Here is a 24776-nt window from a genome sequence, read left to right as displayed (position 1 = left end):
TTGCTGCGCTCGCCACACTTTATTAAATCAACTCCACGCCGACGTGGATAATGGGGGAATGAACAAGTCGGGAGGACGCGTAGCGCGTCCCTTACGGGGCTCGCTGCGCTCGCCACGCTTCAGGCTGGCGTGGATAGTGGGGGATTGAAAAGGAGGCATTTGTCAGTATGTAACATGGAGCACTGACAAATGCCTCCTTTATTGTGCATAAGATGCACTTGCGCCCACATACGCCCTTTGTGCAGGAGATGCACGTGCGACCAAACCCCCTAACCCCGTATCCCAGTACCCTGCAGCCATAATTGCTGAGACGCAGGAGCGTCTGAGACGCATCTGCATTTCAGACAGCTGGAGTACCTCTCTGCCGGCGCCTGCATGATCCCCTCTCCGCCAGCGTCCGCCAGCGCAGGGGATCTGTCGGTTACCGGCGCTGTATGAGAGGCGCTCACTAGGCGTGCCATGGACGATGGGGACAGAGCCATGGACACCGGGGACAGAGCTATGAACGCCGGGGACAGAGCCGGGCTGCCACGGAGTCCCTACGCTAACTACGCTAAGCAGCCGTTGGGCTACACTGAAAATGTAGCGTAGCCGGGCGCCGTGCTGTTACACAAGTACCTTAAAAACATTTTTTTAATATTGTGCCTAATAATGCAACAATAAAAACCCATTATCATATTCAACTCCTAAGTCAACAGAATTTATGTAGTAACAGGCATACCTCCTAACTGTCCCGTTTACCACGGGAACGTCTCAGTTTTTGGGGACCTTATTGGGTCCCACCCAGGGCCACCAGTGTCCCACGGTGGGGAGGCAGTTGGGAGTCCCCGCTGCCATCCGCTTGTCAGCATGGAATAGATGCTGTGCGCATGCGTACAGCATCTATTCCCCGCAGGTAGAGGGGCAGCAGTGGCAAAATGGGGACATGGTCTTGCATGGGCGATGCAATTTGAAGGCCATGCCCCCCAAAATGTGTCTTACGATCACACACAAAGGCTGTGATCACAGGAGTGGGATCTGCACCTGACCGTATCTGCAAATCTGCACTACGCAAAGAAAACAGGGAACACGCATATGTGCGCTACAAAGTAAAATGTGACATAGTGATTGGTTACAAAAAGAATAATAAATACAATAAATATATGAATATTTATATAATATATAATTCATATCTTATATTAATATTATAAATATAATAAAGATATTTTATGTAAATTCATTAACCACAGCATATAAGCTGTGGTTGAATGTAATTAATTCAATATTATATGCATCTGCAAATCTGAAAATATCAGGTCTCGGTGTTGGATCTTTCTAGTATTAGATCTCAAATTTTAAATCCGAATTTCGTGTTATCCTACCGCCACTTATTTAAATTATACCTTTACTAAAGTGTCCCAGGAATGACACTGTCCAAATTGAATATACTGTACTTCTTGTTCAGGAACTACAAATGTATGTCTATGAAAAACTATGGGAAAAGTCCAGTGATAAATATTCTGTTCTATTAATAAGAAATAATATTTTTATTCTTCTGTACACTGGTCAGTACTAGTCAATAGCTTTCATGTACTGAATGGTATAATGTACTATACAGCTAAAGCATGTTTTATTGTGAAGAGTGGAATTTAATGTCAGCTGAAGCAAGGATGAACCATTGGATCCCATCTCATAGCCAAAACAATCCATTGTATTTCAATGGTATGGGGCATGGTTAGAATGTAATCAGCACTGTGACTGGCACTCCGTGTGCTGTTTGCTAGAAAGAAGCATGGTATGCATTCTGTGTATTCACATAACATAGACTTGTAATACTTTGATCTCTCTTTGCAGCACTCTCAAAATTGCATTCAAGGAGCATCCTGAATATGAGGCTAAAATCGAAGCGGAATTTGCAAAACTCTAAATCTGGGTAAGCTACATGAAATATTTACACACTTGAAAGGATAATAATAATAATAATAATAATAATAAAAATATTAATAATATCAGCATGTATTGTAAAGACAAAACTTGGACCAAATACTGTATAGCAAGATGTGTTTTAGTTAGCAGTTTTCAAAACGGTACGCATAAATGATCTTTATTGTGGTTTTTAATCACTAAATTGCAAAATGGCATGTGATTTTTGGGGGACCCTAATTTTTTAAGTAAAAATCTATACAGTAGAGTACCAATGTTATAGAGGAAGGAATACTGAGCAAAGTATCTATCTTTGCGGATGAAAGAAAACTGTGTAGGTTGATTAGAATGGACGAGGATGTCTCTAGGCTACAAACTAGACGAGTGACCAGATGTAAGGTTAGGAATCTTGGGAGACATAACCAGGGTGCGACTTGTAATCTAAATGGGGCAGAATTAGGAAAATCAGACTTTGAAAATGACCTAGGAGTCCAAGTTGATAACAAACTAGGGTGCAGTGAACAGCGTCATAGAGCAGCCATTAAGGATAAAAAGGGGCATAGAAGCTAGGGATAATAATGTAATTATTAGGCCTCATCTAGAACTTGCAGTACATTTATGTTCTCTACACTACAAAGAGGACATTATAGAGGGCATTATAGAGGACATTATAGAACAAGAAAAATTCCACAGAAGGGCAACCAAGCTAATAAAAGGGATGGAGTCTTTAAGCTATGAGGACAGCTTAGCAAAATTAGAAATATTTCCACTGGAAAAGAGACATTTAAGAGAAGACAGGCTTAACATGTACAAATATATCAGAGGGCAATATATTGAACTATCAATCAACCTTTTTTGGTGTTGGTGACTAGGACACATGGGCTAGTCTAGACTAGAGGAGAGATTTTGTACCCTTAGATGGAAAGTCTTTTTTTACGGTCAGGGCAGTAAAGGTATGGAACCCTCTGCCAGAACCTGTGGTTTTGGCAGACACAATGAATACATTTAAAATAAGGTTGGGCAAGTATTTACTGCAAAAATAACATTCAGGGATATAACCCATAATCATCATTTAGCCCAAAGCTCAAACAAATAAATAGAGGAAGGAATACTGAGCAAAGTATCTATCTTTGCGGATGAAAGAAAACTGTGTAGGTTGATTAGAATGGACGAGGATGTCTCTAGGCTACAAACTAGACGAGTGACCAGATGTAAGGTTAGGAATCTTGGGAGACATAACCAGGGTGCGACTTGTAATCTAAATGGGGCAGAATTAGGAAAATCAGACTTTGAAAATGACCTAGGAGTCCAAGTTGATAACAAACTAGGGTGCAGTGAACAGCGTCATAGAGCAGCCATTAAGGATAAAAAGGGGCATAGAAGCTAGGGATAATAATGTAATTATTAGGCCTCATCTAGAACTTGCAGTACATTTATGTTCTCTACACTACAAAGAGGACATTATAGAGGGCATTATAGAGGACATTATAGAACAAGAAAAATTCCACAGAAGGGCAACCAAGCTAATAAAAGGGATGGAGTCTTTAAGCTATGAGGACAGCTTAGCAAAATTAGAAATATTTCCACTGGAAAAGAGACATTTAAGAGAAGACAGGCTTAACATGTACAAATATATCAGAGGGCAATATATTGAACTATCAATCAACCTTTTTTGGTGTTGGTGACTAGGACACATGGGCTAGTCTAGACTAGAGGAGAGATTTTGTACCCTTAGATGGAAAGTCTTTTTTTACGGTCAGGGCAGTAAAGGTATGGAACCCTCTGCCAGAACCTGTGGTTTTGGCAGACACAATGAATACATTTAAAATAAGGTTGGGCAAGTATTTACTGCAAAAATAACATTCAGGGATATAACCCATAATCATCATTTAGCCCAAAGCTCAAACAAATAAATAATTAGAGTGGGGTTTACACAGAAAGACCATACCCTCCAATGGGTTGAACTTGATGGACTACAGTATGTTGCGATGTTACTACTCTTACCCACTGCGTGTAGTGTAGAGCACTACATTCACTTTATGAAATTTTCACTCTTACAAAAATCATCACTGTGCAGCTCCCTTTTGTTATTGTTTATTGTTTCATACACCTAAACCTCCCTCAGCAAATGCTCTATAAAATGGTGAAAACCACATCAAAATCCATCCAGCCGAACAGACAGAAGCTAATTTTATTAAAAATAGGGTACTTGTGTATTATCTGGGTGCCCGATTTTTTCATTGCATGCCACTACTTAAGGCATGCAATGCGATGCAATGCAATGCAATGTGATTTTTCATTGTAAAGACCCGATTTTTAATTGTATAGTCAGCCATGGGTGATTTCATATCCCCACTATCCAGCTACGCATGGAGTTGATTTTATATAGTGTGGCGAGCGCAGCGAGCCACCGAGCCCGAAGCGTGGCGAGCACAGCGAGCCCCACGAGGGGACGCGGATTACTTTACATGTATTCTGCATTGCATGCCTTAAGTAGTGCGATGCAATACATTGAAAAAATCGGGCGCCCAGATATTACACAAGTACCAAAAATACTGTGTGCCTAGGCACTCTGGGGGGACACTTGCAGAGGTGCCTTGGATTGGTGGTCAAGGACCAATTCATATTTTTCATGGTCAATAAATATATGGGCACACAGAAGCAAATCTGGGTACTTGTGTATTATCCGGGCGCCCGATACATCGCATCGCATGCCACTACTTAAGGCATGCGATGCGATTGTACCCGATTTTGAGCCTTTCCCAGGAGGAGTGTACAATTTTAATATCGCGTCGCATCGCATGCCTTAACTAGTGGCATGCGATGCGATGCAACGCGATTATACCCGATAATACATTGTACAGGCACCCTGATGCCTGATTACAATGTTAAATGCACCCCCATACCCAATTTTTAATTGTACACCCACCCTGATGGGTGATTACTATGTGAAATGCCCCCCCCCCCCTTGTTAACGCCACCCCAGTATTAACGCCAATCAGAAGCGTGGCGAGCGCAGTGAGCCCGCGAGGGGCGGCGGTACGCGTCCTCCGACCTTTTCATACCCCCACTATCCACGTCGGCGTGGAGTTGATTCTATATAGTGTGGCGAGCGCAGCGTACTACTTCACATATATTCCACGTCCCCTCGCTGCGCTCGCCACACTATATACAATCAACTCCACGCTGACGTGGATAGTGGGGGTATGAAAAGGTCGGAGGACGCGTACCGCCGCCCCTCGCGGGCTCGCTGCGCTCGCCGCGCTTCGGGTTCGCGTTGATACTGGGGTGGCGTTAACAATGGGGGGCCATTTAACATAGTAATCACCCATCAGGGTGGGTGTACAATCAAAAATCGTGTTGGGGGGCATTGAACATAACAATCAGGCATCTGGGTGCCTGTGCGATGAAAAATCGGGTCCAATCACGTCGCATCGCATGCGATATGATTGTAAGCGATGCGACGCGATTTTTTAAGGTGCGATGAAAAAATCGGGCGCCCGGATAATACACAAGTACCCAAATCTGGTCTGTCACCACATAACTGAACCTAAGGATGATGTTTTAATACAATTGACTTAATATTTTTTTATACATTTCTTAAAGAAACTTTTGTCCATAGCATGCCATGAAAAATAGTCTGATACTCTAGATATATACTAATTACCAGCCCCTCAAAATGATGGAACAACATAACAATAATGTTAGGATTTAGAAATTATAGGCACTCACCTAAATGTAAAAAGCCAGTAAGTAATTTATTAAACACAGGTACACTTGATTAGTAGTCTTTAGTAGTCGATGTTTAAACCCATTAAGGACCTTTGTCATACAGAATAGCTTGGTTCAGGCAGATCATGTACAGAGGACCTGTTGTGCCTGGGCCTACTACGATTGGTGGTCTGTCCTCTCGAAATCCCCATCTGGCCAGCACTACTGCGCTGGCTTTAGTTTGTGGTTCACGCCTGTCGCTGGTCTGGTTCATGTGACTAACCTTTATTTTCATAGTGATACCCTCTTGGTCTGTTTGCTGTCTATATCAAAATACAGTATCAGGTTGAGCACAATTTTCCTTATAAAATATACTATATATCCGAAATCACTTTGTACCCTCAGAGCGTAAAAGACATACCATAAAATTAATTGACATGTTAATTGTAATATGCCAAACATACTGTAGTTTAGTGAACAACACTGCATAGTCATAACTAACACCATAATCTGTGGAGTACCGGGACTATGGGCCTTATTCAAGTTCACTCTTTCTGACAAAATCCTTCTTAGATGGACAAAACCATGTGCACTGCAGGTGGGGAAGATATTACTTGTGGAGAGAAAATTAAATTTGGGTGGGGTTTTACTTCAAAGTGAGATCTATATTGCAGTGTAAAAATAAAGCAGCCAGTATTTACCCTGCACAGAAACAAAATAACTCACCCAAATCTAATTCTCTCTGCACATGTTACATCTGCCCCCCTGCAGTGCACATGGTTTTGTCCAGCTACGAAGGAATTTGCCTCTAAGAGTGAACTAGAATAAGGCCCTATGTTCCAGCTTTTATCTGACTTATCAGACAAAGCTGTACTTATTCATGTGATTAACAGACTATTACAACAATGCTCAAAATAAGTTAATGGTTAGAATCATGAACTGGCACAGTCTGAGATCTTAAATCTTCAGTTAATGGGTCCTATTTGAAATGATAAAAATAAAATATTGAAATTGGCAAATAGCAAATTGACACTTTATTCTCTTATGAAACATTCAACTGTTAATTATGAGACAATTATAATGCACTTAGTGATACAGTTAAATCCCACGAAAAAACTTTTGTTGATTCTGTAGAGAAAAAGGAAATCCTGTATACGTATTTAGTCATATTAAGAGTTCCTACTTGTTGTTTCCAGCCGTGCCACCCTCCTAGTGAAACTTTCCAGCGAGAATTACCAGGAAGTTCAGTATCTGCCAGGAGAACATGTTGGTGTTTTTCCTGGCAATCAGCCAGAGCTAGTTAGAAGCATAATTAAGCTTCTGAAGGATGCACCCCCCAGCAATCAGGAAATCCGACTGGAGACACGCAGCCAACAGGGTAAGACTCTGTTTTGTTTTGGTGAACGCCTTGACTTCCCTTCATGGTATATTTAGATAATTGTTGCGTCATTGTATAAATAACACTGGATGATTCTGCTGTCTCTTTGATATAATGACTTCCCGACACTAGTCATCAAAGAATCCAAGGTTTTGTATCTCCTTTTATAAAAATGGAGAGATTTTAATTTTTCTCCTCACTGCAGCAGTTTTTGCTGCTGTACTCCCATAACAATTTACACAATATTGGGCATAATTTAGCATAGATCGCTAATCGGTGAATTCACAAATCGAGCAAATATCAAATAATGGAGCATTGATAACATAAGCATCACGCATGTATGAGGGGAAAGTGTGTCAAAAAATTGTACTTATGTATTAGCAAGGCGCCCATTACGTAGTTTGTGTAGTGGTGTATTTAGAGTACCAATACACCACTATGCTGCCTACGTAAACTACGTAAATTACGTAACTTGAGCTGTGCTAATACATATGCATCCCCTTGTGGGGCGCAATACGCTCACCACGCTTCGGGCTCACAAAATTAACTCCACGCCTACGTGGATAATGGGGGTATGACGTGGATAGTGGAGATATGATTGTGTTAGTGGGTATTGTGTGTGTGTGCCTGTGTAGTGCATTATACTTAACTCAATGATGTCCCCGGCGCCAGCGTTCCCCTCCTCCGACACTCGGCTCCCCGTCCGCCATGACAGACCCCGCCGGCAGCAATGTACGCAATTAGCGTAGTGCCGGTGGGGGATCAGGGAAACTATGTGATGCTCCCCCAGCGGCATTACACTGAATTACATACATTGCTGCCAGGATGCGTATGCGTCTCCTCCGGCCACCTCCCGCCAGGATCTCCCCCCTCCGGCCATCCGCCGATGAAGCTCCGGCGGCCACCCTTCAGCCCGCCAGGATCTCCCCTCCGCCCACCCGCCGAAGCTCCGCCGTCCACCTACATGAGTTAAATATTAGCAGGGCGCCCGGCAATGGCTACACTGACAACGTAGCCTAAGGTACGTTGTCAGCGTAGCTTAGCCGGGCACCCGGCTAATACATAAGTACCCAAAAAATGCATATGGATTGTAAATGCAGTCCCCTCACAATTGATTGACAGGAAGCTGGCATTATGGGGTGGTAATCTGCCAATTTCTTGGTGTGTCATTAAAAAAATGCAGGCTTGCCAAGGCATTTTATGGTAGGGTCTCTGGCATCAGTGCTAGTGTTGCTTGATCAGCCTGTCTCAGTCACAGATTAGTGGAAGCATCACACCTACTCACATTTCCACAGACTGCAAAGTCCTTTCAATGTTTCAGGATTTGCGTATGGATCTGTGCATGGGTAGCGATCTGCGATAGTTTCGCAATTCATTCTCAATTTGCAAGGGACATTTTTTCTTTCTGTCTGGAAGGTGGCTATCTACGCGCAGACAACTGAAACTTCTCAGATTAGCGGTCCATGCTGAATTATGCCCTTTGTGGCAGATGTATTAATCCTGATAAGGTGATAAAGAGGAAGGTGATAACACACCAACTAATCAGCAGTGTTTAAAAAATGACATTTAAGAGTTGATTGGCTGGAACTTTATCACCGCTTAATACATCTGCCCCAGTATATGGTATGTATTATTATAAAGTCTTAAATAATAATATACAAACCACAGTATCAGGTTGTGTGTGATACTTATTAATTGCTAATTAAATTAGTTATAACTGCACCAAACAGATGGAGCCGCTGCCGTCCTTGCAGGGGTTGGCGATTCTATCGCCAGCCCTTGCCAGCGGCCGGCTACTGCCAGGGCAATGTAGCCTGCCGCTGATCCCTGCTGCCTCCCCCGCCGTCACCGCCGGTCCCCCTCGCCGGCCCGACCCCCCCCCCCCCCGAACTGGGCAGCATCTCCCTGAAGCGGAGACGGGCAGGGAGATGCTGCCAAGCCGCAGCGATACTGGGATGCGCGTGCGTGTGAGACGCACGTGCGTCCAAGTCCCGCCAGTGAAAGAGATCTGGTGGGCGCCGGCCAAGAATGAGTGGCGCTACATCTGTGGGTAATGATCTGATGCTGAAGGAAAGGTGGCTTCGGGTGCAGGCATGATTGCGTGGAGTCACCATCTATTACGAGCAGGGCCTTCCCTAATTTTTGTCTCATGATTGCTCCTTCTCTGTTCAAACCGAAATGTTCCTATTACGTTTAGTTGCATTTTTATTTTAATGAGTCTAATAATCTTACCTCTAGCTTACAATATAATGGGGTTGTTCATACCAAATCATTCGATGGTGAGTGAGTTGGGAATTGATTTTCTGAGCAGCGATTGATTTGCAAGCACACAGGACAGGATTACAATCTGGTGGGCGACTGCTAACTAACCGCAGCAAACTGCAATTTTGCCCAGCATCGATCCGGGCTGAATAACCCCCTATGTATGGTATCGAACTAGTAGGCTGGTTGGAATGAAAATCTGGCAGTATGTGAACAGATGATCTTTTTATCATGCAGAACACTAACTACTATATTATTAATCTATCATACTAAATAAGGTCTGGATCTGGAAGCAATATGTTTAGGATCAGATGACATGCCATAACTTTTTGTTCTTAGTTAAAAACTCCCCAAGACTTCGTTGAGAGAGGGGAATTAGAAACCATGTCAGGAACACTTTGGAACGCATACAGATAGATTTCCTCTCCTTCCTGTATTTTCAGGTAACTTTTGGACAGTCAGTGAGAAAATCCCTCCTTGTTCACTGTTCCAGGCACTGACTTACTTCCTAGACTTAACTACTCCGCCTTCTCAGTTACTTCTGAAAAAATTAGCTCTGCTGGCGGCTGATGTGAGAGACAAACAGAGACTGGAAGACTTGTGCATTGTACGTATACAATCCACTCACTCTTCACCTAACACGGGCCATTCGTTTTACAAACAATGCTGCACTATTTATGGAATTGTATCGTCTTGTATTGTGAATATATATATACATGGATACCTAAAAGTTACTAGCACATTTTATCTGGTCACACTCATTCTTACTACATAAATGCTTCGGACTCTGCAAACATACTTTTAAAAGAAAAGTGGTTTTATGACAAAAAAAATGTATAAACACCCAATAACTCCACAAGTCACAGTAATAGAGAAATTGTGACATGTTACCGTAAACACCGTAAACTGATGCAAACATTTCTTGGTTATTATGCTGAAGTCAAATTTCATGGCCCTGACCTAATGTATTTCTGATTAGATTAATTAATTTACACTATGCTGTAACCGTTCTTTTTTTTTTTTCAAATTTCCTTTTTATTTATGTTTTCGACTAACACCATAACCGTTCTTAAACAAACAAAAAAATTGTCAATATTAGTTTCAAACGAATTAATAAACTTAAGGGACCATTTTTGAATATCTTAACATTCACTTTCTTATCCGTTATACAATTCTGATATATTTCATATTTTTTATTTTTGGAATTAAATGTGCATACACAGTGTCTTACTGTATGTAGAGTTAGGAGCAAAGCGAAAAGTAGAACATTTGCTTTATTCTTAAATAAAACCCCATACACACTAAAAGGACATTGTAAAATCTATTGCTCATGCGCATCATTAATGACCCCTGCCTTCTTCACAAAATGCAGGTCAATTTGGCTATAGGTCAGTGGTTCTTGCAGGGCTGCCCTGAATTGATGGTCCAGGACCAATTCAAGTTATTTATGTCCAATATAATAGTCAAATTGTGGACAAACAATAACTGACCTAAGGATGAGATATACAGTAAACACAATTTATTAAACTTAATATTTGTTTCTGACTTTCCCAATGAGAAACCTTTGGCCTAGGGGTGCCGCAAAAAACATTCTGATGCTTCGGGGTGCCGTGATTCAAAAAAGTTTGGAAACCCCTGCTATAGAGCCAATGATCCCCATTTTCAGCATTGCCTGGCTATGATATAGTTTACCGATATTGTTCATTGTGTATGTGTTTGAACATTGATTATATGGTTCAGTGTATATGGGCAATTACAATGTGAAGGCAGACGGGTTCCCACACCTCCAAACACCATCTTTCCATTAATATTCGTGAAGATGGAGCACGTGTACCAGAGAGCACATGCACCAGCTTCCCAAAGATATTGCATGTCCTTTGCTTTCAGAGTGCAGTTCTATCTTTTTAAGATCTTTCCCTTGAAGATACTGTAGTGCAGCAGAGGCGGAGGGGCCCATTTGCCTTAGTAAGATAAATGCATCCCTGTACCCTGCCAGCCCACAAATACTGGTAAACTTTATTGGTACACTACATCTATAGATGAGCAAACCTCCCCCTTATAATTTGTCTGCATATATTGAAATGGCCTTTCCAAGTGCTACACATTTTTGCCATAATGTAAATGCTTTTGTTTTTTGTTGTTTTTGATTTGCTCCTAATTGTAACTTAGAACCTACAGTACATTTGCTGTTATCCATTAAGTTAATTCTTGGCCTACTTTATACTTCCAGAACACAGATAAATACAATGCGTGGAAGTCCTATAACTACCCAACATTCCTTGAGGTACTGGAAGAGTTTAAATCTCTAGAAGTGACTGCTACATTTCTGTTAACTCAGTTGCCTCCACTCAAGGCACGGTACTACTCTGTAAGCTCCTCAAAGGACCTGACACCTGGGGAGATTCACCTGACAGTTGCTGTTGTAAACTACAGAACTAAAGGTAATTGGTTGTCAGCGCTTGCTCTTTAGACCAAGGCAATCAACAGGTCCATCACTGTTTTTAGTAGTGATGTGCAGGCTCCTACTTGTGACATCACCTGATGTCAGGTGACATCAGGTGATGTGACCACACAACTTGTACTTGTATTGAATGCAAGAGATGGCCATGTGGTCAGGGCAGGCGACAGGGGGGGTCAAAGGGGACACCTGTACCGGGCCCCAAGCTTGTGAGGGGCCCCAAGGTTCTGATGGGCTCAGGGGCTGTAAACATAACTGCAGCAGTGCAGCGCCTAGCAATGGGTTATAAAGGTACCCGCCTGGATACCCGTAAGGGTACTTGCCTGGAACCCCCCTCCGGTATTAGTGAATATTAATTTTTTCAATATGAAGTGTACTAAAATGTTCTGTTCAAGGGGGCGGGGTATTGGGCCCCCAGATATATGAGTGTACCGGGCCCCAAGATTTCTGTTGCCAGCCCTGCATGTGGTACCAGTAGTTGAAAGCAACTGCTGATACTTCACAAGTGGTGCTAAAAACTAGAGATGTGCAGGCTCTGATTTCAGAGCAGGATCTTATTGGCTATCAACTGTCAACAACTGTCATGTGATTTGGGATAGTCAATAAGATCCTGCTTTGAAATCAGAGTAAATCAGAACCTGCACATCTCTAGTTTTTAGCACCACTTGTGAAGTATCAGCAGTTGATTTCATCTACTGGTACCTCATGGTCATCTCTTGTATTCCATACAAGTACAAGTTGTGTGGTCACATCACCTGATGTCACCTGAAATCAGGTGATGTCACAAGTAGGATTGAATTAACTGAAAAAAAGATGTGACCATAAACATTGAATAAACTAAAAAGTAATTGATACACAGCATTCAGTTGATAGATCTAAAACTGGTTGGCATGCAAAAGTTCAAAAGGGTCACAGGTAAAAAGTTAGACAGTGCTTAACCCTTTGAGTGCCAAATAAATTTCAAAATAGGTGTGAATATTCCTCATAATGACCTGTAATGTTTACCTTCTATAGGAAATATAATCTTTTTTTTTTTTACACTTTTTTTTTATTAATTGAACAAACGTGAGCGACACCGGCATTTTTAGTGGATATTTTGCACATCTGACACACATATGGTTGAATCAAACTTTTTGTATTTTACATTTTTTCAACTTTTTCATTATTTACCAGCCTTGTGGACTCTGATTGGGAATATTAACCTGTGCCGAGCGTAGCACAAAGCGTGGCGAGAGAACATACTGTATTTCCACATTGCATGAACAAATAACAAGGAGACTCTGCGCTCACAAAATACACCATTAATACTTAAATCTGTGTTATGTATTAAAAACAAAGAATGTTTGCATTATTTGTCAAAGTATTTTTGTTGGCCAGTGTGAAGGCCCAAATACATCAGGCGATTGTGAGCTGAAAGTAGCTCGGTTTTCCCATTTTGAGCTTCTTTGAGCTCAAAATCTCCTAGGGTCCACAGCCAGGTGATGGACGGTGAGCGCTGATGTGCGCTCCAGCATCATCGCTGGTCGCCTCTGTCCGTCAGTCGGTTTTACAGGCCGAATTAACCACTTTCCGCAGTCTCCTACTGTGGAAAGGAGTTAACTTCCGAACACACACCCCCCCCCCCCCCCCTCTGTTAAAATCGGTGGGGCGGGTGAAATCGCTCAGTGTACATGCACTGAACAATTTATCAGCCAGCGATTTTCACATGATTGCTTGGGATAAACACTGGGTAAAAGCGCCAGGTGTGTATGCACCTTTAAAACTCATCAATTACAAATGTCAAGTGTTTTTTTTATTGTTTGGATTGAGGCTGTGCACAGCTTTTAAAACTGTGACAAGTGTAGTGGGTCTGGCTTTTTGATTACATAATTGTGTCCATTTTTAAGTTAATTAAATGTATCTTGTGTCAGGTGACTCCCTACTATTGCTTGCGGGAGGCTTTGCCTTTAAAATCTATATGCAGCAAAATTAATCTCTTGTATGTTCAAAAATTGTATGTTATTGTTGAATGAAGATTGTTTCCGTACAAAATCCTCACTGTGTAACCTTTGAATTCGTGGCCATACATCGACACTGAATGTGAAGGAAGTAAAAACTGAAAATGTTTGCAAATTACAATATTGTTTAAAGAAATGTTTTATTATTGTATTTCATTTTTTTTTTTTTTGCAAAAAAAACAACTTTGAAAAAAAATAATCTATATGCAGCAACCCATTCAAAAAGTCAGATTGAGTTTGTAGATGTAAATCATATTAAGTTTAATGTTAAAATTGTAAATGATATCTAAATTTATTAAGCATCGGGAACAACTGTACTGTAAATCCTGGCACCTGAACAAAATAGAGTCTAATTGAATATGAAAGTACTGTACCATTGATATATCAGGCCATTGAAAACTACCATAAAACAAATCTTCCCAAAAAATATGACATTGCTGTTACAGATACAGATGGGGTCGCTGTCATATGAGCGGTTTCCATTGCAACGTCCGCCATGCTCCGTCAGAATGGGGCGCACACACAAGACGCTCGCGTGCCCCATTCTTGGCAATGGACGCCCATGTCCCGTCCCCGTCTGCCAGGTCGCCATCTGCCAGAAACCTGCGGATGGTGATCTGGCGGCAATGATTAGTGCAGCCCCATCTGTAGGTGTGATTCTAAAACAATAGGTGAATGAATTGATTTAGAAAAAATTGATTGACAGGTATATCATCCAATGTTGAATTTACATAAGACATGCTTATTGCTCTGTGTTAAATTATTTGTTTCTTTTTAGGAGGTCATGGTACAGTTCACCATGGAGTGTGTAGTACGTGGTTCAACACTATGCTTATCAATGAAGTGGTTCCCTGTTTTATACGAAGGTATGAACAGATTATAGTGGTCACTGGTAAATACTCTGTACTCAACCATACAATGCCATAGGGGAAGATCATTGGTGTAACTAGACACATGTGGGCCCCATAGCAAAAGTTTGTAAGGGCCCCTATTTATCAACTAATGCTGAAAATGTATACAGCACATGATACTTTGACAGCCAAAGTGGGACCTCTTTTAGCTCTGGGCCCCATAGAAGCTGCACCCCCTGCACCTATGGTAGGTGGGGGAAAGCCTTTGAGAGAGATATAGCTGATGGAGATAAAGTACCAGCCAACCAGTTCCTATCTGTCATTTTTCCAACATAGGCAGTTAGGAGCAGATTAGCTGTGTTAGGAGCTGCTTACCACATCTTTTGGGGCCCAGCCATCACTAGAACGGGATGCTGGAGCACAGCCACTGGGTTCGCTGGTCACTGCTGTTGCTAGGAGGTCATAATGCCAGAGCAAGGCCACAGGGCACACTGTTCCTAGGAGATCAGGATGCCAGTGCACAGAGAGCAGCAGCTACAATGTAAGAGTGTAAACACGGTGCAATTTGGCAGATGCCGATATCGAATTTATACCGGCAGCCACCGGGACCTGCAGGGTTCCAGTATTGACTGGCAGGGAAGGAGGAATGGCCTGTATGTGTGGGTGGGGGTGGAGGGGGGAGCGGGGGCCATGTTGCACTGAGCAGCATTGCCCTCCTTTTGATCTAGTAAAAATAGGCTGTGCGGCACAATTATAGATTACATTGATTTCATATTATTCATAATTAATAGTGGTGTGTGCCATTTGATTGTACTTCACTAATCCTGCGGTGCCCACTATCCCTGCTTGGAATATGTGTGTGTGTTGGGGGGGCACAAATTATTTTTATGGCACAAGGGACCAAAATGTCTAGTTATGGCAATGCTGCTCTATTTATTGTGCTGTGCCTTCATGTGCTTACTAGCTTTACACTCCTCTCTCTACCAGTCTATCGTCATTTGCCCTGTGCCCACAAGCATTTTCTCAGATGCCCCTCGGCCCGCCAGGTTTTCCTCATATTCCTACATATCTGCCAAACAACTTTCTCACACCCCCTACCAGCCAAACAACTTTTCCCTCAGTATTCTACTGCCCCCAAGATGTATACCTTACATGCCCTCCTGCCTATCACAGCTTTCCTCACATGTCCTGTGCCTATTAGCTTTTCACTCATATGCATTCCAGCAGTACCCACATTGCCCTTTCTACTTTACCTGATTCTCCACAATGGCTGCACAGGATCATTTTGACTACAATGCTACTTATATAAAGTCCACAGAGTGCCGCCTCATCCTATTCTTAAAAATTGCATTGGGGCACCCTGGTATGTTAGCTTTTATTTATTTTTGCTATTTTTATAATACTTAGTTATGCATTTATTCTACAGCACAAACACATTCCATTTGCCAGAGAACCCTGTAACACCATGCATTCTCATTGGCCCCGGAACAGGAATTTCTCCCTTCAGAGCATTCTGGCAACAGAGATTATACGACCTAGAAAAGAAAGGTAGGACATACAGAATGCTAGTCCAAATTCTTTACCATAATATACACTCGTGTGAAAAGGACACATTACATTAACCCTTTGAGTGCCAAAGTGGCTGTGAGATCCCCAAAATATCTGCTAAAAATTCCAGCGTCATTCACAGCGAATGTTCTTCTTTTGAGAGCAACCATATTTCCAGTGATGGGAGTGTGCCCCGGCGATAAATTGCCGGGTGCGTGCTCTCGTTTTCAGCCCCGTTCTAATCGCTGGTTCCTGCAACCAGCTGATTTCCTCTGCGGCACCGCCGGTAGAGGTTTCTTTTCATCAGCGACCATCTCTGGTCGCCGATGAAAAGGGGGCATTGAGCGATATATCGCTCTGTGATATATCGCCCGGCAATATATCTCCAGGCGATATATCGCCCCGTGTGTACACACCTATAGTGTCATTTGGAAAATTATTGGTGGGTACTTTATACTGGATTAAATCAATCCCAAACCAATGGTACACAAATAAAATCTTTGTATCCCTTAAGCCGTGTACACACGGCAGCGATATGGGCTATAATCGCTGGAAATATGGTCGCCGGCGACCATATTGCCAGTGATGGGAGTGTGCCCCGGCGATAAATCGTCGGGTACGTGCTCCCGTTTTCAGCCCCATTATAATCGCTGGTCGCAGGAGCCAGCTGATTACCTCTGCAGCTTCCCCGGCAGAGGTTCCTTTTCATCAGCGACCATCTCTGGTCGCTGATGAAAAGGAGACACTGAGCAATATATTGCTCAGCAATATATTGCTAGCAATATATCTCCCCCCGTGTGTACGCACCTGTATACTCCCTTTTCACTGTGGACTCCGGAAACTGCCAGGTCTATTAACCCATCAAATTCCCTGGTCTCATCTCCGACCCAGGTAAAGTCCTGGGTACTTTCCTTTTCTGTTGACTAAAATCCTGGGTTTATGCTTGTTCACATGCAAAAAATCTGGATTTTAAAGACAGTGGAAAAAATGGTATAACAGGGGTCCTCAAAGAGTCACAAGTGAAATAATTATCTCCACCTGTGGATCTTTAATAATGTGTCAATCAGACAGTAAAGGACACACCTGTACACCAGCAAGGAGATGTGTACAATGGCCCTTATTCTGATTCTTTCGCAAAGGCAAATTTCTTCTCAAATGGACAAAACCATATGCACTGCAGGGTTGGCAGATGTAACATGTGCAGAGAGAGTTATTTTGTTTCTGTGCAGGGAAAATACTGACTGCTTTATTTTTACACTGCAATATACATCTCACTTTGAAGGAGTTACATCTGCCCCACCTGCAGTGCATATGGTTTTGTCCATTTGAGAAGGAATTTGCCTTTGCGAGTGAACCAGAATAAGGGCCAATGTGCGGAGTACTGGATTTGAGAAGCACTGGCCTTTGCATTTGGGTACTGTTATTCAGTTTTTCTAAGTGTAGAAGGCACAGTTCTATATAGCAGGGGAGTACAAACTGTAGGTCAGCAGACCTTCAGAGAAATGTAATAGGTTTCAAGTTGGTAGAGGTCAAGGATTTTGGCCAAGATTACTTGTATTTTCAAAGTGGCAATCATTTACAAGGCAAAGCGCACTTTTAGAAGTGGCCTTGCCAGATTGATTTGTAGTGTAGTGTTACTACAAAGTTAGTGCCATAGTTACAGTATATATTAGGACTCTTTACATATATAAATTACTATTTAAAACTATGGTTTCATTATAGGAACAAAGGTTGGTTCTATGATATTGCTGGCAGGTTGTCAATCAGGAGGAGATGAAATCTACAAAGAGGAGAAGGAGTACATGAAAGGGAAAGGCATTTTAAACGATGTATTCACTGCTTATTCCCGGGAGCCAGGACAAGTAAAGGTGAGAAGTAAATTATATCACATATGTGTATTAGCTGAATGCTATGCACCAGCAGGGCCGGCTTCACCACTAGGCAGGACTAGGCATTTGCCTAGGGTGCCGGCCACTGGAGGGCGGTACTGAGCCACCGATGTACCATAGAGTGGTACCAGAAAGCAGGGAGCGGGGAGCAGGTGAGTCTGTGTGATCCCCCCCCCCCCCCCCCATCCCGCCCGTGAATCAACGCTGCCCCCACCCTTACCACCCCCCACCCCCGTGCACCGTTTGCGGGCGGGGGACTTGCACCGGTACTATTGTAATGCATCACACACTCATTTTATATTAATGCAGAATAAGATTCATGTCCTGCTCCTGTCAGGACACGGCCTTGTTCTGGTTCACTCTTAGAGGCCAATTCCTTCTTAAATGGACAAAACCATGTGCACTACATGTGGGGCAGATATAACATGTGGAGAGAGAATTAGATTTGGGTGGGTGTTTCTCTTCATAGTGAGATCTATATTGCAGTGTAAAAATAAAGCAGTCAGTATTTTCCCTGCACACAAACAAAATAACCCAAATCTAATTATCTCTGCATATTACATCTGCCCCTCCCCCTCCCCCCCCCACCCTGCAGTGCACACGGTTTTGTCCTTTTGAGAAAGAATGGCCTCTAAGGGCAGTATTCAATGCTCCTGATTCACCATTTTTTTTCGGCGAATCGGGCGGTTTTCACTATTTACGGTGAATCTTTTTCACTAAAAATCTGATTCACCCTATCACCCTATTTATTTATTTTTTTGGTGTAAAAAAATTAGTAATTTTATTATCTGAAGGGGCATGCTATTTGGATTTATGTGCTTGCAGCACATGAATATATATTTATTTTTATTTTTTTATTTTACGCATGACGTCAGCAGGGAGAGCCGCTCATTATATATTCACGACACACTGGTCCCGCTCATTACATATGAGCGGGACCAGTGCAGCGTCTCCCTCCACCGCATCCCCTGCCAGCTCTCCCGGGGGGCAGCTTCTGCTGCCTGTGTCCCCGGGAGCCCTCCTTCTCCCCCACACATTCCGGCGCAGGCAGGGAGGCTTCCATCTTCCTTGCCTTGTGCCATCCCCCTGGCTCCCTGCGGCATTCGCCGGGGGTTAAAATTCACCTTCAGGGGCAGCGAGCCCCAGTGGCGTTGAATAGGGGGAGAGGTAGGGCTGGCAGCGAATGCTCCAGCCCTCCGTAACATGGCGACTGTGCAGCGAATATGAAACAGGATTCGCTGCACAGGGTGAAAAATATCATTGAATACCTGCCTAAGAGTGAACAAGAATAAGGCTCCACAGTGCTTTAGCCACTCATTTCCCAAACCTATTTTCCAAAGCTATTCAATACAAAATGATAAGACATTTTTAACATGATCAAGTTATTGATTCACATTAGTTGAAAGCAGTGTAAAAATAAGTGAGGTAAATAGAGAAGACCCTCATTGTTGGTTAAAAAGAGATATGTTGGTCAGTATTAAGAATTGTGTGTGACCTGTATTCTTAACCTTTAAGTGCCAACATCTCTGGGAGAGATGCGCAACATATCCACTAAAAATGGCAGCATCGCTCTCATTTGTTATATAAATTCAAATTAAAAATGTAGTTTAAAAAAAACAGTATATTTCCTATACAAGGAAAACATTACAGGTTATTTGCATGGCAATTTCATATCTATTTTGACAAATGCACTTGGCACCCAAAGGGTTAAAATTAGAACTGAATAGTAGTAGTAAATATATATTAATAAGATAAATAACACAGCGATAGTAAACTTGTTATCTCTCAATTGAATTTCAGTTTGGGTAAATTTAACATGAGTGTAGTATAAAATGTATTGTTTCATGAACATCTTCAGTAGCTATTTTACTCCTTCAGGGATCTGCCAAACAGGTAAAGATAGTTAAATATACTACTAGAGTAGTTTTGATACTTTTGGTTTATTTTACTAATATTTGACCTAAAATTTAAGTATTTAATTCTAGTTGTCATATTGCTTTTATATATTTACCAGGCCCATAACAGAAGCAACATAAATGAGATATATATATATATATATATATATATATATATATATATATCACATACGAGTTGGCAATGCAGAAACAGGTCAATGAAAGTGCATTATTTCTTATATACTGTATTATCATTATGTCGTTTATATCCAGACTTATGTTCAGGACATTCTCAAGAAAAACCTTGAAGATATAGTCTACAAGACTGTGTTTGGAGAAGAAGGACATGTGTATGTATGTGGGAACTTAGAGATGGCCAAAGATGTGGCTGCAACACTGAAGTGGATTATTGCAAGGAAGAAGGAGCTGAGTGAGGAAGATGCGGAGAACTGTTTCTCCCAGCTTAAGGTATACTGGATATTACTGAGCTTTATAATATCCAAACATGAATGAATGGTGGACTAATAATGAACCATGCGCAATCTATATGAAATTGTTATCGGTATTAGTTTACCATTTGTAGTATACACATTTTTATAAACCTAAACCCTTTGAGTGCCAATATTGCTGTGAGAGATCCTCAAAGTACCCGCTAAAAACGCCAGCAGTGACTGTCCCTTTTTTTGGTGCAATATTTAACTCGCCTTCAATGAATTGACTTGGCTGTATTTATATTTATTTAGGTACTTGTTTCCTAGAATGGCCACACCGATGTTGATCGGGTCGGTCGCATCGCATCGATTGCATCGCATGCGACCAAATCGCATGCGATGCGACCGACGCGATGGTCCCGATTTTTACATTGATTGAAATGTGAATAGGGTCCCTGGGACCCTATTTTACATTGGATTCAATGTAAAAGTCTCCCCAGACCCCAATTTTAACCCCCTCAACGGCACCCCACGGTTGACGCCAACCCAAAGCGTGGCGAGCGTAGCGAGCCCGCGAGGGGCGGCGGTACGCGTCCTCCGACCTTTTCATACCCCTACTATCCACGTCGGCGTGGAGTTGAGAATATAAAGTGTGGTGAGCCCCGCGAGGGGACGCGTATAACTTCACAGGTATACGCGTCCGCTCGCCACGCTTCGGGCTCGGTGGCTCGCTGCGCTCGCCACACTTTATAATCTCGACTCCACGCCGACGTGGATAGTAGGGGTATGAAAAGGTCGGAGGACGCGTACCGCCGCCCCTCGCGGGCTCGCTACGCTTCGGGTTGGCGTCAATCGTGGGGTGACGTTCACAATGGGGGGGGGGGGGGCATATACAATGAGAATAGGCCATATTGGCCCATTTCCCATTTTTTTCCCGATTACAATGTTCAAAATATTTTAACATTGAACCCTATGACAAAATCAGGTGCATCGCGTCGGTCGCGTCGCGTGCCATGTTAATGCACCCGACCGACGCGATGGACCCGATTTTGCCTTTGCCGGCAAAATGGACCTGATTTCAAATTAAATCGGGTCCATCGGGGGTAATCGTGTACCTTAAGTTAAGGTACACGATTACCACCGATTGTGGCCGTTCTAGGAAACAAGTACCTTTATTTATACTAAAAGAACAGTCTCTGGCATTTTTAGTGGATATTTTGAGGATGTCTCACAGAAACATGGGCACTGAAAGGGTTATGGGTAAATTCCTTTAAGCACCCTCCCCTACCCTGGGTAAGTGTGTCAGTAGTGTACTTTTATGGTAGCAGAGAACAAGTATATTACCCTGCGCAAGACTGGTAAAAAAATGTGTATATAGTAACCAGCATATCAAAAAACAAGTATGTAAAGGTAATATCTGAAGGAGCTCCTGGAATCAAATACTTTGTAATTAGAAACGGATTAGTAATTGCAGCAAGAAGATTCCTTCTTTTTTAGACAATGTAAAGGTTACAGTAAGTAAAACATAACTTTAATATATATTTCACTTTAAAATAGAGGGTTATTACAGGTTGAGTATCCCATATCCGAAATACTCGGGACCATGTGCATTTTGGATAAGGGATTTTTCCAGATTTTTGGAATATTCATACTTACAGATGAGGCAGGTCCCCTCTTGGCAGGGATGGCGACGCCAGCCGCCATCCCCCGCCAGCGCCATCTGCATAGCGAGAAGGGGACGCGCAAGCACGAGAGGCGCGCGCGTCCCTTTCTGACGGCGCTTCCAGCCGCTCCCCCGGGTCACCGCCGGCTTGTCGGCGGTAACCCGGGGTCCCCGCCGCCTGCCTGCACCCCCCCCCCTAACCCTGTCCGTCTCCCTGAGGTGGAGATGGACAGGGTTCACGTCGCCCCGCCGGCGAAGATTGAGACACGCGTGCGCGTGAGATGCACGCGCGTCTCAGTCAGATGGTGAGGCAGGCTGCTGGCGGATCGCCAGCGCTGACGTTCTGGCGATTCGCCAGCAAGGAAGAGGCCTGCACCATCTGTACCTGGTTGGCGGAATCCTCTTCAGCTGCATCTCCAGTCTCAAGCGCGCGTTGGGCAAGTGTGTGGGAGCGCCAGTGACGTAATCGGCGCACTTGTGCAATTCATCCTTGGGACCGGGGATGCTGCTGAAGAGGATTCTGATGGCCGCCGTGGACACCGGGAACAAGGTAAGAATGAAAAAAGAGGTGGCGGGGGGTGTGTGGTGTGGGGGGGGGGGGGGGGGGGGCGCACACACAAAAAAAACCCTTGAAATATATTTTTCAGAATATTTCAGTTTTTGGAATACACGGATAGGGGAGACTCAACCGGTATTACTACAGCAGTGACCTTGTCAGCCCTTATAATACATCAATATTCTTTAAAAGTGATTTTCCTCACACAAAATACATTCATAAAGAGTGATTATATAACGATATACATTTGTAAATAAAGACTCTATCACATTATATATATTTATAAAGAAGAGTAACTCTCACATCATATATACAGGTTGAGTATTCCTTATCCAGATATCCGTTATCCAAATTATTCCGAAACCATAGTTTCCAGAATGTACTTTTTTTTTGGTAAACGCACTATTGGGGACATCTGTAACTGGCACTAATAGGGACATCTGTAACTGGCACTACTGGTGACATCTGTAATTGGCCCTTCTGGGGATATCTGTAACTGGTACTACTGGGGACATCTATAACTGGCACTACTAGGGACATCTCTAACTGGCACTACTGGGGACATCTGTAACTGGTACTACTGGGGACATCTGTAAAATGCACTAATGGGGACATCTGTAACTGGCACTACTGGGGACATGATATGTAACTGGCACTACTGGGGACATGATATGTAACTGGCACTACTGGGGACATCTGTAACTGGTACTACTGGGGACATCTGTTACTGGTACTACTGGGGCCATCTATAACTGGCACTACAGGGAACATCTGTAACTGACACTACTGGGAACATCTGTAACTGGCACTACTAGGGACATGATATATAACTGGCACTAAATATGTGCAAGAAAATGATTGCTTGGCACTACTTACACACTGAGACAGGATTCATGAGAGCTCTGGTTGAGGAGCTCCCTGACAGATGGAGGCCGGGGGTACAGTACCCCCTGTGTTGTCATCCGTCCCTCCTTAATTTGGCTATGGCTCTTTCCCTAAATGACAGGAATGAAAGTACAGCAAAAACGGTCTTGATCTCTTCTGCTTTTCAAACTTCATACTGATTTTAAGACTTTGTGCAAAGATCAGCAAGGGTAAAGATTGGGATTCTAATGATGACAAGATGGAGTGCCACGGAAAGCATTTTTCACACCAAAAGCTACAGAAATTCTCCCCCCAATGTCACTAAATGAATTGCCCCTTAATGTAGACTACAGGCACCACTTATGAAACTGTAAAATATTTCACAAATTTTGCACAGACATAGATCATTACAACTGCCCAAAATGACCTTACTATGTAGACATGATCATGAGGGGGTTTTCCTTACCTTAAATTGACCAGAAGACATTGCCTCTACTTCATGTATCTGATCACATAGACATGACCACAAGGTATTGTACCCAGTATTACCTGACCACATTAACATGACTAGAAGTCCATGCAACCCACCAAGACTACTTGACCTCAAAAACATACACAACGCTGACCTACTATTCCATACTGGTTGGATTAAGCTTGCAAACATAAATATAATTAGAATGTATTCTGATGTTAAATTGTCTTATGCTAATTTTGCAACTAACAACTACATGGAATCTGAAGCAGATTATAATTTATTTTCCTGGTTTGCAGAGCGAAATGCGTTATCATGAAGATATATTTGGAGGCGCCTACAACCATCCACGGCCACAAAACGGATTTTGATTCCACCCACTGAAGTCACTTGAGCTGCAACAAAACTTTTTACTTTTCTACGATAAATTAAATTTCATTGTATAGATTTTTAAACATCATTACATATTATACAACTCATAATGAGATATGGATATTTTAAAAAGAATTTAATTCTGTAATAAGAAGACAAAGTAATTCATAATGCGATGAGTAATTCAATGCAAGATAACTGGACGATTTCGGAATCCTATTATTTTATCATTTACATTTTTTTATTGTATTACTCTATGCTGATTTGTAGGTAATTTTTAATTTTTTAAATTGTATTGGCCATTGGCCAGTTCACCAAGGCCCTAATTTAGAGATAAGCAGTCACACAAGGCCTGTTCTGAACATGTTCCGTGCCCTGCGATCCATGTTGGACTGGCCCACAGGAGTACAGTATCTGGGAGCCCTCCCAGTCCATTATGGGTCAGGTTCTAGACTGTGTGTTTGAATTACACAATTATACATCATACATATATTTACTATATTGCACAAGACTAGAGCATTTTCTAC

At 42.6% G+C, this 24776-nt stretch overlaps 1 protein-coding gene across 1 annotated transcript in view; it reads left to right on the top strand.

The window, feature by feature from the left end:
- Positions 1–24248, top strand: part of NOS2 (nitric oxide synthase 2) — a 59551-nt gene extending 35303 nt beyond the window's left edge. The window contains exons 18-26 of the mRNA XM_083170682.1: positions 1834–1912; positions 6810–6991; positions 9697–9860; positions 11484–11694; positions 14487–14574; positions 15986–16107; positions 17830–17975; positions 20165–20359; positions 24177–24248. Of these exons, the coding sequence (XP_083026808.1) occupies positions 1834–1912; positions 6810–6991; positions 9697–9860; positions 11484–11694; positions 14487–14574; positions 15986–16107; positions 17830–17975; positions 20165–20359; positions 24177–24248 (1259 nt within the window). The remainder of the gene's footprint in view (positions 1–1833; positions 1913–6809; positions 6992–9696; positions 9861–11483; positions 11695–14486; positions 14575–15985; positions 16108–17829; positions 17976–20164; positions 20360–24176) is intronic.
- Positions 24249–24776: the final 528 nt, after the last annotated feature.

Source organism: Crinia signifera, chromosome 2, assembly GCF_055691185.1.
Source record: "Crinia signifera chromosome 2, ASM5569118v1, whole genome shotgun sequence".
NCBI classification, from domain to species: Eukaryota; Metazoa; Chordata; class Amphibia; order Anura; family Myobatrachidae; genus Crinia; species Crinia signifera.
The sequence above is the reverse complement of the archived record's forward strand: the minus strand, read 5'-3'. Positions and strand labels throughout refer to the sequence as shown.